General features: G+C 41.0%; 1 protein-coding gene across 7 annotated transcripts in view; it reads right to left on the bottom strand.

Moving 5' to 3' along the window:
* Positions 1–2,065: 2,065 nt before the first annotated feature.
* LPGAT1 (lysophosphatidylglycerol acyltransferase 1) overlaps positions 2,066–16,833 on the bottom strand; it is a 104,574-nt gene continuing 89,806 nt past the window's right edge. For all 7 annotated transcript variants that reach the window (XM_075595689.1, XM_075595687.1, XM_075595688.1 and 4 more), the window contains exons 7-8: positions 15,824–15,930; positions 2,066–12,138 (exon numbers count right to left, since the gene is read on the bottom strand). In XM_075595689.1, coding sequence (XP_075451804.1) covers positions 11,987–12,138; positions 15,824–15,930 — 259 coding nt within the window. In that variant the 3' untranslated portion in view covers positions 2,066–11,986. The remainder of the gene's footprint in view (positions 12,139–15,823; positions 15,931–16,833) is intronic.

Below are 16,833 nucleotides of genomic sequence, written 5' to 3'. Positions count from 1 at the left end.
CCACAGGAAGGTGGAGAGAACTCTCCCGGCAGGGAAGCCGTTGCTGTTGATTTGGTCCCCCAGTCCTGCAAGGAGCTAGGCTGCTGGGACCAGCTGGGACCCCAACCCAGGATAAAGATCAAGATCGCTGCGAGGCTGGACACAGCTTGCTCCCCGGAACCGTGTTCCTGTTTGCTGTTGGAGCTGCATTACAGATAAGACTTTATTATTATGCTTATTGGTTATCGTTTGTGTAGCATGTTTTGGGCATGACCAGATTAGCTGGCTGTCCTGTTAGTAAGGGCTCAAGAAGTGAGTTAGTGTCCCTAACGGGACTAGGCTTTAATTTTCAAGAAAGTAGTTTCTTAAAGGGACAGTGCACCCGTACTTATTTTGGTTGTGGCTAATAAACCACTAGTGTTTAAAGTTACCCATCGTGTCAAGCGTCTTACTGACCCCGTCGCGAGGCCGTCCTGCCACAGCAGTAACCACCATAAAATTGCAAATCTGATGTCGCACCAATATCTCATTCAAGGGTAAGATTGGCTGACTTGCCAATAAAGTACTCTTCAAAGTACACTGACGTTTCTAATGGTTAAGGGATATTAGATTGTTAGCTCTTCTGAGCCTTTTCCTAAATGTTACTTTTATGTCTGAAGCACTTCTCATTATGTGTTATTTGTTATTTATATGATTGCCACATGTATTACTGCTGTGAGACGCTATGTACATTAATGACGCTATATAAAGACATACATACTGAAGGAATCCACACTTTTTTGGTAAGCTCACACATCATGCACAATACATATAGACACTACAGAGTACTGGAGTACTGTCTGGTGTGACCATATATGCACAGGCAAAATACTACACATACCCAGGTATTGTAAGCCTCACAATGTATTAAAACTTCTAAACTTGGCCTAATTCAGATTTGGATTTACAGATCTTGGTACAAAACCAGATACAATCCATAGGTACACCAAGGAAACCCCCGTCCCCCCAAACATAGGTCTTACAATAAATAATTTAGGGCCTTATTCTATATCTTACAATGTGGCAGTTTGGGTAATTTTTGGCCATGTTGATTACAATGGGGATTTTCGTCCCAAAATGGGCCGAACAGCAACATCGCTCCGTATTGAATTACTCGCTAATCATCACTTTGTCTTCTGAGTCAAAGTTTCATGCTTTCTTTCAGTCTTGGAGAATTTTTCTGCCTACAAATGTCAATTGTATTTTACTCACAAATCAGTGCTTAGATTGGGAAGGGAGCTAAAATGCTGAGTATAGTCCTTCAGAATATAACCCAGAAATCCTATTTTTTGCCAAGTCTCACCTAACATATAGGATACTAATGCAGTTTGAGGTGTGTTTACAGTTTTTTCTCCCATGGACTTGAATAGACGTGATATTATAATCTTCTTCAGCCTTCTAGGAAGATGCAGATTTCTCAGCGATAGGTGAGCGCCTGGCTTACTGCAGAGTCCAAGACATTTCTGAAGCATTTTGTCAAATACCCAAGCACTTGCCTGAACTTTTCTCTGGAACTCAGTTTAAACATTTCCATTACTATTGCTACCTTCCCCACCACTATTCCAAGAAGTGTTTATTTTCCCTTTGCTTGCACGTTTTAGCATACAGTGTTGTTTGTTCACAGCAGAAGTGTCACACTACAAATGTGTTTAGGGTCAAAAGTCTGACCTGGAACATGGTCGGACCTTGTGTCGGCATATAAAATAAGTTTAAAAAGAGTCACATTTGTGCATTACCAAGCTCTAAAGATGCATAAATATGAATGCTGTTCAGTCAGAATACAGTACTTTAAACAGCTCGACGGGATGTCTCATGGGACACGTTGCTCACCCATGTCATAGATGATATATTTCACAGATCTTGATGGAATTGATCATGCTACATTACCAGACTCTATTGTCAATCACAACCACTTCATAGCTTTCAAATAGGAGACGTCAATGTGTTATTGTAGCATTCCTTCTAATTTATGAAATAATTCTCACTTTATAACTGCACAAAACAGCCCCCAACACCATCACACAAATAAAGTCCAAGTGTAAATGTATGAGTCCTGAGAGGTAAAAATTTATTGATTTATATCAGATCAGCATGATGATATGGTCATACCTGCTCATACAGCCGACTTTATCCCCAAAACCAAAAAAGAGGATATCTCCTTTAAAAATACAATTGTGTTTTTTTTTTTTCCAGGAAGAATAAACATTTTAAAAACAAACTGTTCCGTATCAAGCAGGATTTAAAAACAATGGCTTATTTTAACACATACGTAAAAACAGGGCTGGTCAGCACTGGATGACTTGTTGCAATTAATCATTACAGTTATCCTTCTGTTATATCATTTGCATCCTTTACAAGATGAGACAAAACAAATGACGATGGATGAAATGCTCCCAGACTGTTGTGACAGATTTAAAACAAAATGTCTAATATGTTCAAATTAGTTATTTAAATTTGACTGGTCAGACTGGCAAACACATACTACATAGGTATATACTACAATTTCATTTACAGGAGTACAAAAGTGGTGATACTGTGGCATTACTTGTTAGGTGGGGGAAAAAGATATAACATTTATGCATTACATTTTCAGACTTAACTCAAGTATCTTGGCAAAATATAAACCTTATTTAGGGTACGGTAATTCTTAAATCATTTGGTGGAGATGGGGACTAAAATGCACTGGAAAGCAGCAAACTTTTACACGGATGTTCTAGCACAGGACTGGAGTTGTGCAGGCTTGTCTAGCAGGTCAAAATTACTTAACTTTGTGGAAATGTAACATTATGAGGAGATTCACCAAGCTGCAAGAAGGGGTTTGAGAGATCACGTTAACTGCCATTCAAGTGAATTACAACTAACCATGATTGTGCTCGGAATCCCAGTCCTATATATCTCACTTGCATTTCATGGACATCTTTGGATTATTACGCAGTGATGACTTCACGACTATATTACCTGGATTACACATGACAAATTGAAAACCGTAGCAGGTGAACAGACATTCAGTTCCTGCTTCAGCTTTCTAACATACTGTAGGTGAACATCGAGTAGCTCATTTGAAAACAAAAAAAGTATGTAAAGCAATGGACATAAGCAGTGGTTGACAAATCACCAAAAAATCTACTCGCCACACAAAAAAATCTACTCGCCACCTAGTACCAAACGTGTGCTGCTTGGGCCAATATTTACTCGCCCGGGGGTTAAATCCACTCGCCCGGGGCGAGCAAATGTATAGGTTTGTCGAACACTGGACATAAGATAACTTTCTCAAGCCATTATGATGTTTTTCAGTTGTGCAGTGCATTGGTGTCATAGGAAAACATCTTTTGGAAGCCAAGTCATTATTTAAAGGTATAATCCAACCAGAAAATGTCATTTGGACAATCTCAGGAAATTAGAATGAATTGTAGACCACCCAGGGAGTCAGGTAGCCATATTTTATTTTTAAAGTAATTTATTACATTGGTAATTAGGGAGGTTGAAATGATTGGACATCCATAAGTTAAAAGGGAAAAATGGACAAGTTAGTGCAGTTTTAGAAAAAGCACACCAGAAACCATACTTTAGTACATTCACCCAATATGGAGGATTGTAACCTCCTTTATGTTCAACCTAACCACAGATGATTCACTAATTGATAGGCAGAGAGAAAGAGAGAAGCAGGCGAACTTCAGCTCATGAGACTAGGTCTATATTTATTGTTTGTGTAGAACCTAAACTTTGGGGGGTGCCTTGGGGAAGTATGTATGTAAACTATGTAACTACAGATCCCTCTTTGGATCAAGAAGTATGAAATGGTTAACAATATTGTAATGACTATGTAGCATGTTAAATAGAATTAAGATATCCAACATGGTTCATTATATTTCAATTAATTATATTTCAATGACAGACTTATGCATAATTAAACAACTAAAGATGCATGCGTTAGAGGGATGTACTTGGTACATATGTTTTACTTTTGCTCTAGAACTTTTAGTGCTAGTGATGACATCACAAATAAAAGATGGCTGCCTTGTTAAAGACATTTTAGACCTCTTAAAATATCATGCAGAATACATGGACCTTATTTGTTTTAACGTACAATGCTTCATACTGATCAGATTTTTTTTAAATGAATAATCACCTTTTTATAAACCCTTTCATTCTCTGTACAGTAACATTACTTTTCTTCTAATTTCTTTCGATTCTGACGATAGGTATGGTGAATATTTTAAATAGAGGAGTAATTAGCACTCTTCCATGCTTCCCAAAAACATTGCGGAAGGTTATACCTTTACAAACTTTAAAATTTAATTAACTTGATCAGCCAAGGTTTCCTGAAACAAAATGCACATCCCACAGCGACAGACTACATTTCATGGAATAAAAGGGACATTTATCAAAGTGTTCTATATCTGTGAGGATTGAGTTTTAAGCAGGTCGCATTAACAGGATAGGGGAGTGTGTTATGTGGGCTGTGAACTATAGTTTGGCTACGTTATACAAATGAATAGGCTTAGGTACCTTCTTGCCCATATCCAAAGTGAACCTGGTGTGGGAAAGAGGACTCCACTTACAAGCTATTCCTATGTAATCTCCAGGTGTCCCTCCTATCCAAAGTGATACTGTTCAATTGACAGACTAAGTAGAGGTGGGACTTGAATGTTTTGTTTGGGCTCAGTGCTGATTTGGGAGGAAAGGATTTTCCCTCTCTCACATACCTGGTACCATCTATGACCAAAATATCTGTTAAATTGAGGAGTGTTTAATGCAACTTTGAGTTCTTACTGATTAGAATACAAGATTTACATTGACTGTTCTAGGTTCACACAGGTTTAAAAGTTCATTTTCAAGCTTGCAACATAAAGAGAACTTATTTGTGCAATTCCCCTGGCTGTAAAACTGTGAAAAACGCATCATATTTATTAAATGGGAAAGAAACACCCATTACTTTATATGAAATTCCTTTTCCTTAATAAATCTAGTTATTTTGCAACAATTTTGCCCAGTTTTGCAGCTGGGAGACAAAAATAAACCTCAGTATGTTTTGTTTTCAGTCATATAATCACCATCTGGTCAATAACTTGTGCGTGAAGAATAAGGATTTTTATTTAATGAATTTGTCACAACCAACTTTCCTTTAGCTTAGCAAGAAATGTCTGAATTGGCTGTAAATTTAAAACAATAAAATAGCAATTTTGTTTACCATTAATTATATTCCTCCATGACTGATCTCTGCTTAAATAGATGGTCGATGAAAAAAAAAAAAAAATCCTCCCAAAAACAGAAGTGTGGCTTTTTATCAATGGAAATAAAACATTTGACAAAAGACTTGATAATTGATTTTTTTTTTTTTTTTTATAAAATAACAAAATTCTATCTTAGAAAACAATTAAATATCACACCATACTGAACAAAGTTAATCCAAATTGTGACCAGCCCTTTACAGAATCAATTACAGTCACTACAGCTTTTACATTCAACCATTCATATCACACATAACATGCAGATACAGAAACAGAGTGAACACTTCTAAAAGCCTAGAAGTAAACAAAATGGCAGCAGTTATGTTGTACAAAATAAATACAGTTTTATAATATTAATTCTAAAATAAATTGTTAATACAACCGCTGTTAAGTTTATAAACTATACTCTAAACAAAATATTAAAATTAAATGGACACTGAAATGCTCGACTCCCAACTGGGACATATTTGTGAGCCACAGTAATGTCGAAAACAGTTGTGCACAGCAAAAATAAAGCCATTGATAATGTATGTATGGAGACTTTCTTTGTAACTAGGACACAAGGTCTTATTTCTTTTCACGGAAAATAACAAACAAAAAGAGAACACTACAGTTTAAAAACGCACGAGTACGTAAGGAACTTTGAAAAACACTTTCATATGGTTCCCACACTGGTTCACCATTCTGCACATTGTAACTAAAAAAAAAAGGGACATTTTGACAATATTGAATTTATTCTAGCATTCTAACTACCCAACGCACTTGCAGTGGAGAGCTACATTACGTCTTCGTTTTTAAAAGCCTTGTAATTTACAAGATTTAGGTAGCTTTGGTCCCAAGTGTTAAATTATTTCATACCGACAGTGCTTATTTTGTAATCATAATTCAATATGATAATAAAAAAAGGTTATTATGCAATAAATATATCTCGGTTTTGAAATTTGTAAGAAATTAGATATCCTATTTTATTTCTCATCAGTGCAAACAACAGAATGGCAGAAACAAAACATGAAAAGTACTAGTTACAATTGTGTACAATGTTTCTAACAAAAAGACAAAAATTCATGATGGCAATGACATACGTACAGTTATTTAGTGCACCCATTCAGACACCCATACTACATACTGTGTTGTTTTTCCCTGTGTTGGAGAAGATGTTAGTCTGATTTATTTGAATGAAGTGGAGTTTTTTTTCCAGCATGGGGAAGACCGATTCACAGCATATTTATTAGGGACCATACATGGAACATACTTTGCGAGTTTCCAAAATGGACTTTGTATCAAAGGAAATGTCTTATGGACCACTCTAAATAGATTTAGAAAACATTTCTACTGCTTCCCTTAGCAAATAGTCAGAAATATCCATCCTACAGAGACTTTAATTTTGTCCCAACAGGTGCCTACGATACTGAACTTCCAAAAATAGAATAAACTGGCTCAGTCAGAAGTAAATGTTACACTGCATATGCTACCTCAAGTGTCAAAAACCAAAGACCCGTTCTACCACATTTTTTGCTTCTCCTTCACCCAAAAGTTACATTATATTAAACCAGCAACGTTCCCTTTAAAAATATTTGTAAAACTTTTTGAACTACAGCCCTACCCTCATATTACCACCATGGTTCAGGAAATATTACCTGGCACATTATATCATGGGAGAAGGAGTAAAGTAAAGCTCAGTGAGTCAAGACACTGACTGGCAGTGAGTTTGAAGCAGTGGAACCTGGTTCAATTCCCGGTGTCAGGCACCAAAAACAGATTGTAAGCTCTACGGAGCAGGGACTGTGTCTGCAAAATGTCTCTGTAAAGCGCTACGTAAAACTAGCAGCGCTATACAAGAACATGCTATTATTATTGTAACCCCCCAGCAATGTCATTGTAGGGAAATCAATGAATACGGGGAACATAAGGTCATAGCAATCATTCCCTTTATTGCCAGTAGCCATAAACACTAGAAAACAACAGAATAATTGTCTTCCGTACCAGGACCCTACTGGGGGATTAAACAGGGTGTTACAGGAATACCTGTATCTTTCTCTTATATAAAAGGGTGTCTTCATCAGAGTATTCCTGTATGCAGGACTAACTTATGGAATTCCAGTACAAGACACAACCTTATAAGAAGGCAAAACTAAACCTATTCATTTGCCCTTGTTGCTTAGCTCACCTACTACTCGTCTGATATCATTTTGTCACTTTCTGAAAAACATTTGCTTTTTTTTCTTGCGATGTACAGTACTGAACTTTTACATCAGAAATACTCTTTTGGAAAGGGTAGAACATCAGGATACACTATTTCATTTACTTTCTGTGTAAACAGCACTACTCACTCAAACATATTTACTTTCTTAGCAGCTGGTATAGTCTTTTAAAATTGGGTGCCTATATAATTATGTTTTTTTAGATCTTTGTTGAACTGTTTAAAAACAATTTAATTAATGTTTCCCTTTGAGCCTATATAGGGAAGATATTTCCTTTACTTTTCAACAAGCTCGACCAATTCACTACGGAGACTGGCAGCAAGGTGTTTAATTTCCATTACAGACCAATGTTTCTTCGCGTTTACATAAAGCAGCAAAGTCACCAGCTAGGACACTATTTAATAAAGTGCCCAAGTAGAGTCACAACTGATACATGGACTTCCAAGCAACCATACTTATTTGTGGTTGGTGACGAAGCCATAAAATATTTTGTCTTGTGGGAAACTGGGAACACTTCTCTCGATATAGCAAGGAGGCAAATCTCCTGCTCTTCTTGGCATCAGAATTTTGGGAGCACCATCATCTAACCGATATACCACCAATGGTCATATGAACATCAATAATGCTATCTCCTAAACCACTTCTTTAAAAGTAGCAGAGTGCATAACCCAACTTAAAATACAATCCCATCTATTTTTTTTCTACTTTTGGAAATTAATCTTCACTATCCCTTTTTCAGAATTTAAGCAACCACACGTTCTTCTCAAGTTAATGCAATTAGCGTAACGTTGACAATGAACCAAGTTCATTTACTTACTGTGCTGCAAAAGTTTACATTGTTAAAGACCTCAGACATAAAAATACAAATACGTAATAAATCTAAACAATAAATCAGTGCATACAAATCTAGATCTAAATGCTACTTGATTGGACGGGTTCAACTGAATATCTTAAAAATTCTATGCCTGATTTTAGAATTAAAAAAAGGGAATGTCATTTATAAAATTCTTCTAATTTTATCAGAATTGGCACATTGACTTAAAAAACAAAACAAATCTCTTTAACCACTTTGTTCCCAGATAGAATCACAGCATGATTTATGCATTACCAGCTGTTCTAGCAACAAAACCGTTAAAGGTCATGGGCCCCAATTGGTCATATAATCCCTGACCCTTGCAGTGCTCTAAGAGGCATGCAATACTTACACCCCTATCCAGTACTGATGGGTTTTAACCATGAAGGAGTTCAAAAATGTATTTACTGATCCTGTGCACCCGGCACATACAGTATGCATCAGTCAGACAGCCAGGTTCTAAAACAGAAAAGGTTGGTTCTTGCAACATTAAAAGATATATTCCTTTTTTTTTATATATCCGTTATAATTGGTCTAATCCATTCTTACCACAACCATCTACCACCCAGTTCTGTTTGGAGTTATGTACGAACTGGACAAAAAATTCCTTTTGGCATCAACATGACAATTGTTTATTAAGCAATATCAGGACAGGTTCACCTTGCAGTGCAAAGGTTTTCTATTCTGTCCATTAGTATATTCTTCAAACAAAGAAATTAAATTTTTAATCAAACGTCTTTAAAAAAAAAAAACTCAATCAATTATTTCAGAAATAAACCAAAGCCCTTCAGGACAGGCTTTTCTTAATAGAAGTGTGTAAAGCGTCTCGCCCCAGTTGTCCCTGATTTAAACAAGATATTTGAGGGGTGGTTATAGAGCAATGGGAGGGTTTAGGCGAGAGTAATGCATTTATTTCAGTATGATGGATCAATGTGCATCTGTTACAGTTATTTGTCCCCACATTTTTAGGGTCCATTAGCCCCTTTGCTTTTCACTGTGTTGCAAATCCCTCTGGCAGCAAAAGGGAGGTAGAGGTCAGAACTGGTCTAAACCTACCTAAGAACCTTATGCCAAATTAATGAAAATGATCTTCTTATGGGATGCAGACACAAAGCCGTGTGATATTTTCTAATGCCATTCACCATGGTATTAAGATTTGACACAATATGCTCTAAAAAGACCACTGTATATTCCAACAAACTAAATTATTAGTAGGAAATTGTAGATGAAACCTTACCTGCTAATAACCTGTTCGAACAGCCTGTAAAATCATCAAAAAACCTCTAGTGGAGCTTTCCAGCAATTCCCTACCTGGCAGATAAATCATGCTGTACACTCTAGCCAAGCTGCTGCGGTTCAAATCAATTAATGCTATGGCAATGGTCTATATTAGAATTATTATTTGTGACATTTCAGACTGTATCCAAGAAAAAGTGATACAATAGGCAAGGTTTCCTAGTAATAATTAAATGTGCACACGATTCCTTTTTGAATTGCAATAAATGTAGGTTACATTTTGCAAAACATTTAATCAGGCAAACATTTTTTATTTGGCTTGATATCTATAGCCACAATAGTGGTTGGCAAATGTTTTTGTGTTAGTCCTTAAATATGACAAATACTTGGTAACGGGAAAACCAGAAGCTGCTATTCATTTCTGGGACGGGGGGGCATGGTTAAAAAAATAAATAATAATAATCTAATTGGGGTGAAAATTCTATTATAGTAATTTTTTTGTGGTCGGCAAGCCACCTGGGAGTTCTATATTAAGGTCTCATGTATTAAGACTTTCTGGCTGACTAGGTCATGGCTTCTCAAATATAGATATTAGACATGAGCTCAGGATCTGAGTTAGACTCAGTCAGCACAAAATCTCTCTGGTAACTGGGAGTAATTGCAAAAATAAACTCGTCCCTTTGCCTTTTTTAGCTTGCTTTTGTGTAGCACAAATATTGTACAATACAATTCTATGTAAAACAAACAACAAAATATATAATTGTATAGGGTGATGTTACTTCCCAATTGAGATGTAAAAACACTGTAATGTCTAAAAAAAAAAAAATAACAATAATTCTGCAGCGCTATAGCCCCCATAAATAATCGAGGTATCCCAGCTGCCCTTCTGTAATCCGCACAGCATCATCACCTCATGATCAATTCCTGTCAACCAAACAACATTTTCGGCTGTTTTTTTAACCTGTTCAGTTATTCTTTTTAACAAGCTCCACAATTACGTTTTATGGAAATAAAACACTTACAGGGCTAGATTTTTATGTTACTCATTCTGGCTTCCAAATGACCTGCCCCATACCTTAACCATTCACCTCATAGGAATGCATTGCAGGCCTTTGCCCACAGAAAGGTTCTAGAAAATGCCTCTCTGTCAGCTCCGCCAGCTCCGAAATAATTTAGGAATAACAGCCTCTCGGTTGAGGTCAATTGCACAAAGAGCAAAGTCGTTTTCCTTCAATCTGCCTTGCAAAATTACAAGGGGATTTCCGATTCCAGGTTTCAAAATAACTAGCATTTGCAAATGAGGCTGAAAGCTGCAGGGAGAATGCAGAGCGGTCTGAAGATTGGGCTTTTAGAGGTGCTAAAAGCTGGAGCAGTTTGACAGTACTGCTTTACTTTCTGCCACTGAACCAAGGGCACGATGAAAAGACTATTGGAAAACATGGTCGGAGTCACCTTAGAACATAAATCCACTGGTTTGGCGTTACAGTAACAATCTTCCTGCCACTTCCCCTCCTCATTACATACAGTTAGTGCTATGGCAAAAGAAGAGGGAAAATAATCGGATCAGACATTTCAGCTGCAACTTCCGTCAATGATGTTTGAAATGTTGTGGGATTTAAAAAGCATCTTAAAAAGTGCAATTAGGTGGGGGGGGGGGGGGGGTGGGGGGGGGGGAACAAACAAAATAAACCACTACTTTGTCAAGATTCACATACAAAATGTTGCATATTAACAAAAACAATCTGACAGGCGAGCAGACATTTATCCTCAGGAGAGATCAGACTTGCACAAGTAAACCAGGTGCTTCGTGGTAAACATAAAACAGTGATGGGCTTCTTTTTCTTTTAAATTCGATGCATGATTTTATAATGCCACAAGCAACAGGAATCGAAGTACTGCTCATTTTTTTCCTTTCCCTATTCTAATGACTTTCACTGGACTCGTCTTCAGGCTGTGTGTGTCCGGCGTTACAACCAAATGCAAAACCACGACAAACCGCTCCACAGTCAGGCGGAATGTGCAGTAACTCTCGTACTCGCTGTGGGGTTGAGGGCTTGTAGCACACTGTTGCTATTGTAAGGACTACTGGTCAAAGAGGTTGCTGAGTTTTTTTCAGCATATTTTACTAGTGGTACCTGCCATTTGTGACGCACTCAATCTTGAATGGTGGTTTTAGCCATTTACCATTGAAACCCCAAGATCTGGAAGGCTTTATGCCTTTTCAAGTCGCTAAAATGACATTAGCAGGCCACAGACAATGATCCATACTTTTCTTTGAGTTTAAAATTGCCCCAGTAAGGGTTTAAAAAAAAAAAAAAAAAAAAAAAAAAAGATTGAGTCCACTATTTTCTTGACTGTGGCATATTCACATTCACACAGATAACATGATGCTCTCTTGCAAGAGCCTGAAACTTCCTACATTTGAGTCCTCAGGTCCCATTCAGCCGCTAAAATAGGCATTGATAAAAATAGTGAAGAACGCAGTACCACATGTAGCCTGACAAGAATGCAAGCGACTGTACCATGAACAGCCACAAGTTGTCCAGTGTCATCTCCCTCGACACTGCTTTCTTCTGGCCCTGTGTGGGAGGGAAAGTACCTGGAAGAAGAAAAGGTTCATTAAGTTTGAGCAACTTGTTTGATAGAATTTAGCAGTAGATGCATCTCACCATGCCAGTTTAACACCATGTATTTGCAGGCTAAACTTCAAAGTGAAAGGGCAATGTGCAGTATGCAATTTATTGAAAATGTATTTAATTTCTAAAAATCACTGTTCGGGTATATAAATCTGTATATATAAAGAACCGAGATAGCGTTATTATAGAACCTGAGGCACAGGGATGTGTGTGACTGCAAATAAGTTTCAAACTAGTGGTCTTTCAGAGACCAATGACTTGGCCATAATGGTACTAGCCCTTTATTACATAGCAATTGGATACATTACCCTATTACTCTTAAAAGAAAATATCAAAATGATATATCACATGCTTTCAAGACCACACACTGTAGGTCTCTTCAAGATAAGGCTACAAAGCATCAAATAGAATTGCTTAATATACAATAGGCATATCATTCGGCAGAAGTGTCTTTTGTGGCCTCAAGATCTGTTTATTAATAGTTAAATTGGTGAAATACAACTAGCAGAAAACATGTTTTCGAGGATTAATATGGCAATGCCAATACCACATGCAGCACTTCTTATCTGAGATCTGATTCCAAAAGACTGTTCATGGTCCCAAGGTTCAGCAAAGTATCCGGCCGCTCCTCCTTCTCTTACCGTGCACCCCAAAACTGGACCAATCTACCGGAGACTCTCACAGCCACCACCAGTTTAAGTTCTTTCAAAACTAAAGCTGTCTCACATTTTAATCTGGTCTGTAACTGTTACATACGCCTATAATATATATCATCACTAACTGTGCATGCAATGTCTTGTATATAATGTATACCCTGTTCACTTATGTAACTGTATTTGTAACCATGTATTATTTGTCATCTTAACATCTGTGCCCAGAACATACTTGGAAACGAGAGGTAACTCTCAATGTATTACTTCCTGGTAAAACATTTTTATCTACTATATATTTCTGAAAGCACTGTATGTCTGCATGGCCTGTGTCCCTAGCGGCAATCTCATTGGTCCCTTGGCACGCCACACCTCTCATTGGCCTGAGGCAGAGTGACGGGCCAAAGGACACACAGGGACACACACACACCTCTCTCTCTGTCCTCTCCCCCCCCCCATCACACTCACCTCCCTCCACCTCCCGCTCCACTCACCTCCCTCCCGCTCAACTCCCTCCACCTCCCGCTCCACTCACCTCCCTCTCCACTCACCTCCCTCCCCGGCGCGGGGACAGGCAGTGGGCAGGGCAGCCTGCCGCTGCCTCCACTCACCTCCCGCTCCACTCACCTCCCCGGCGCGGGGACAGGCAGTGGGCAGGGCAGCCTGCCGCTGCCTCCACTCACCTCCCGCTTCCTCCACTCACCTCCCGCTCCACTCACCTCCCCGGCGCGGGGACAGGCAGTGGGCAGGGCAGCCTGCCGCTGCCTCCACTCACCTCCCGCTCCCTCCACTCACCTCTCTCTCCCTCCACTCCCCGGTGCGGGGACAGGCAGTGGGCAGGGCAGCCTGCCGCTGCCTCCACTCACCTCCCGCTCCCTCCACTCACCTCCCGCTCCACTCACCTCCCCGGCACGGGGACAGGCAGTGGGCAGGGCAGCCTGCCGCTGCCTCCACTCACCTCCCGCTCCCTCCACTCACCTCCTGCTCCCTCCACTAACCTCCCGCTCACCTCCCTCCCGCTCACCTCCCTAGTGCGGGGACAGGCATTGGCCAGGGCAGCCTACCGCTGCCACGCGGCACCTAAGATGGCGGCGGACGGAAGGACCCCTTCCTCCCTCGCGGACTAACTAACATGGCGGCGGCCAGAAGGAGAGGTGAGTGTGTGTGTGTGTGTGTGGGACACTGTGTGTGTGTCTGTGTGCGTGTGTGCTACACTGTGTCTCAGACACTGTAGAGTGGGGACCGGAGCTACACATGGGGGGGGGGGGGGGGGTCAGGAGTGGAGAAAGATACAGGGGGAGTGGAGAGGAGGGACCCATCAATTTAAAGCAAACCAACCCCCCTCCTGTCCACTGCCCCCCCCCCTCCTGTCCACTGTCACCCCCCTCCTGTCCACTCTCCCCCCCTCATGTCCACTGTCACCCCCCCTCCTGTCCACTGTCACCCCCCCCTCCTGTCCACTGTCACCCCCCCTCCTGTCCACTGTCACCCCCTCATGTCCACTGTCACCCCCCCTCCTGTCCACTGTCACCCCCCCCTAATGTCCACTGTCACCCCCCCCTCCTGTCCACTGTCACCCCCCCCTCCTGTCCACTGTCACCCCCCGCTCCTGTCCACTCTCCCCCCCCTCCTGTCCACTCTCCCCCCCTCCCGTCCACTGTCCCCCCCCCTGTCCACTCTCCCCCCCCTCCTGTCCACTCTCCCCCCTCCTGTCCACTCTCCCCCCCCCTGTCCACTCTCCCCCCCCCTGTCCACTCTCCCCCCCTCCTGTCCACTCTCCCCCCCTCCTGTCCACTCTCCCCCCTCCTGTCCACTCTCCCCCCCTCCCATCCCCTCCTGTCCACTCTCCCCCCCCTCCCATCCCCTCCTGTCCACTGTCCCCCCCCTCCTGTCCACTGTCCCCCCCCTCTTGTCCACTGTTCCCCCCCTCCTCCCCTCCCTCCTCCCCCACTGTCCCCCCCCTCCTGTCCACTGTCCTTTCCATTGTCCCCCCCACCCAGCCACTGTCCCCCCCCTCCTGTCCACTGTCCCCCCCTCCTCTCCCCCCCTCCCCCCCCACTGTCCCCCCCTCCTGTCCACTGTCCCCCCATCCCTCCTTTCCCCCCCCTCCCCTCCTTTCCCCCCTCCCCTCCCCTCCCCCCCCTCCCCTCCTTCCCCCCCCTTTTCCTAGCGCTAAATGTAACTCACGGGCAACGCCGGGTCTCTCAGCTAGTAAATAAATAAATAAGAGAATCTAATCTACTTAAATCTGAAATGGTGTGTAATCTGTTGTATTTGGAAAATCAATAAACACATTTCAAACCCTTATTGGACTAGCAGGGTTGAGGAAAATATAGATCTTTAACAGGAGATGGATCACTGGAGGCTGCAATCTTTGATTTGTGATGCGATTCGGGACACTGGAACTGCATTTCATAATAAAAAAAACTTTCCTTTTTTTTGCTAAAACAAACCAGTCATATTCCTTTTCTGCCGCCATATAAAATAATCAGGGGAAGAAACCAGATGAAGCGCACTGCACTTCAGCAACCCAGAGATGAAGCGCACTGCACTTCAGCAACCCAGAGATGAAGCGCACTGCACTTCAGCAACCCAGAGATGAAGCGCACTGCACTTCAGCAACCCAGAGATGAAGCGCACTGCACTTCAGCAACCCAGAGATGAAGCGCACTGCACTTCAGCAACCCAGAGATGAAGCGCACTGCACTTTAACATCCCAGAGATGGCTGGTATTGCAAATCAAAAGTCACTGCGTTCTGACGTCAGGGAAGAAAACTTTCACTTCGTTTATTTAACACTTTCTTTTAACAAAAATGTATTGCCTGCCTTTAACAATCTATAAAAAAAATAAAAAATGTTTTTCATACTTTCCTAGTTTATTTATCCTCCATACCTAGAAATATTCTGCGTAGAAGTGTGCATGTATATTTATTATCTAGTGATGCCCCATGTAAAAGCTACAGACTTTAGACATTTAGTTCAGGTGTTAATATTATACCTGTTTCATAAAACTGTGACAAGAGATCCTCCTTTTCAACAAACCGCTGGTATAACCAATCCGCCAGCGCTTCTGGCTCCATGGGAACATCTTTGATTGGATAGATTCTGTTTGGAAAAGAGGTATTGCATTACTGGGGCAAAAAATAAAGAGAATTACATAACTTAGTCAATCTAACTTAAAGGTGCGCTTCCGCCTAGGCATTTTCTCTATTCTTATAGGTGGGAAGCAGGGGATGTCCAGAGCTGAACACATTTCATTTCAGCTCTGGACCGCTTGCTTCCTGAGATACTGATCTGTGTAGTTGCTGCCTGTAAAAAAAAAAAAAAACCAGGCGCAATGGAGGCTTAAATATCCTGCAGCATGGAAGCATATAGAAAACGGCGACAGCTTTCTATTGGCCCACGTGACGCTGGGGATTTAAACCTCCATGAAGAACCGGCAGCACCAACGGAGGTAAGTATCTGAGGAAGCATGTGGTCACCGAAGCAGAAATGAACGTGGTTCAGCTCTGGAGACATGCCGCTTCCAACTAATGTATGCGGCTTTCATACAGATTAGCATGCAACCAATTGAAGTCCATTTTTTAGATATCAAAGTGTGAAAATCAGCATTTGATGCACATTCCCTCCTGTCCTACAATACGCACAGATTCTTGCCTAGTTGGTCTTGTTCATTTATTCTATATCTGCTACCACTGATCTCCAATTATCAGTGAAAAAAACGCTGGAATCCTTCAGCAGAGAAATTCTCTCTCACTTGGTGGTTAGAAGGCACTAACTCTAGCTGAAAGGGCATGTGATGCATTGCAAAGCTATACATACATGTTGCTAGCCCTCTCAGTCAATGAATGGGTGGTCATGGTGGTCACCAGTTGTTGTAATGGTTCAGTTATGCGAGACAAAGCTTTAGATGTCAAAAAGCTAAGTCATAGGTCAGAACAGCTTTATATTCCAGCAAGTTCATGGTTAGGCTGCGGCCAGGGTGAATGAGAGCACGCTGGTACTCGA

The sequence above is a fragment of the Ascaphus truei genome, chromosome 4, assembly GCF_040206685.1.
Source record: "Ascaphus truei isolate aAscTru1 chromosome 4, aAscTru1.hap1, whole genome shotgun sequence".
Classification (NCBI taxonomy): domain Eukaryota; kingdom Metazoa; phylum Chordata; class Amphibia; order Anura; family Ascaphidae; genus Ascaphus; species Ascaphus truei.
The sequence above is the reverse complement of the archived record's forward strand: the minus strand, read 5'-3'. Positions and strand labels throughout refer to the sequence as shown.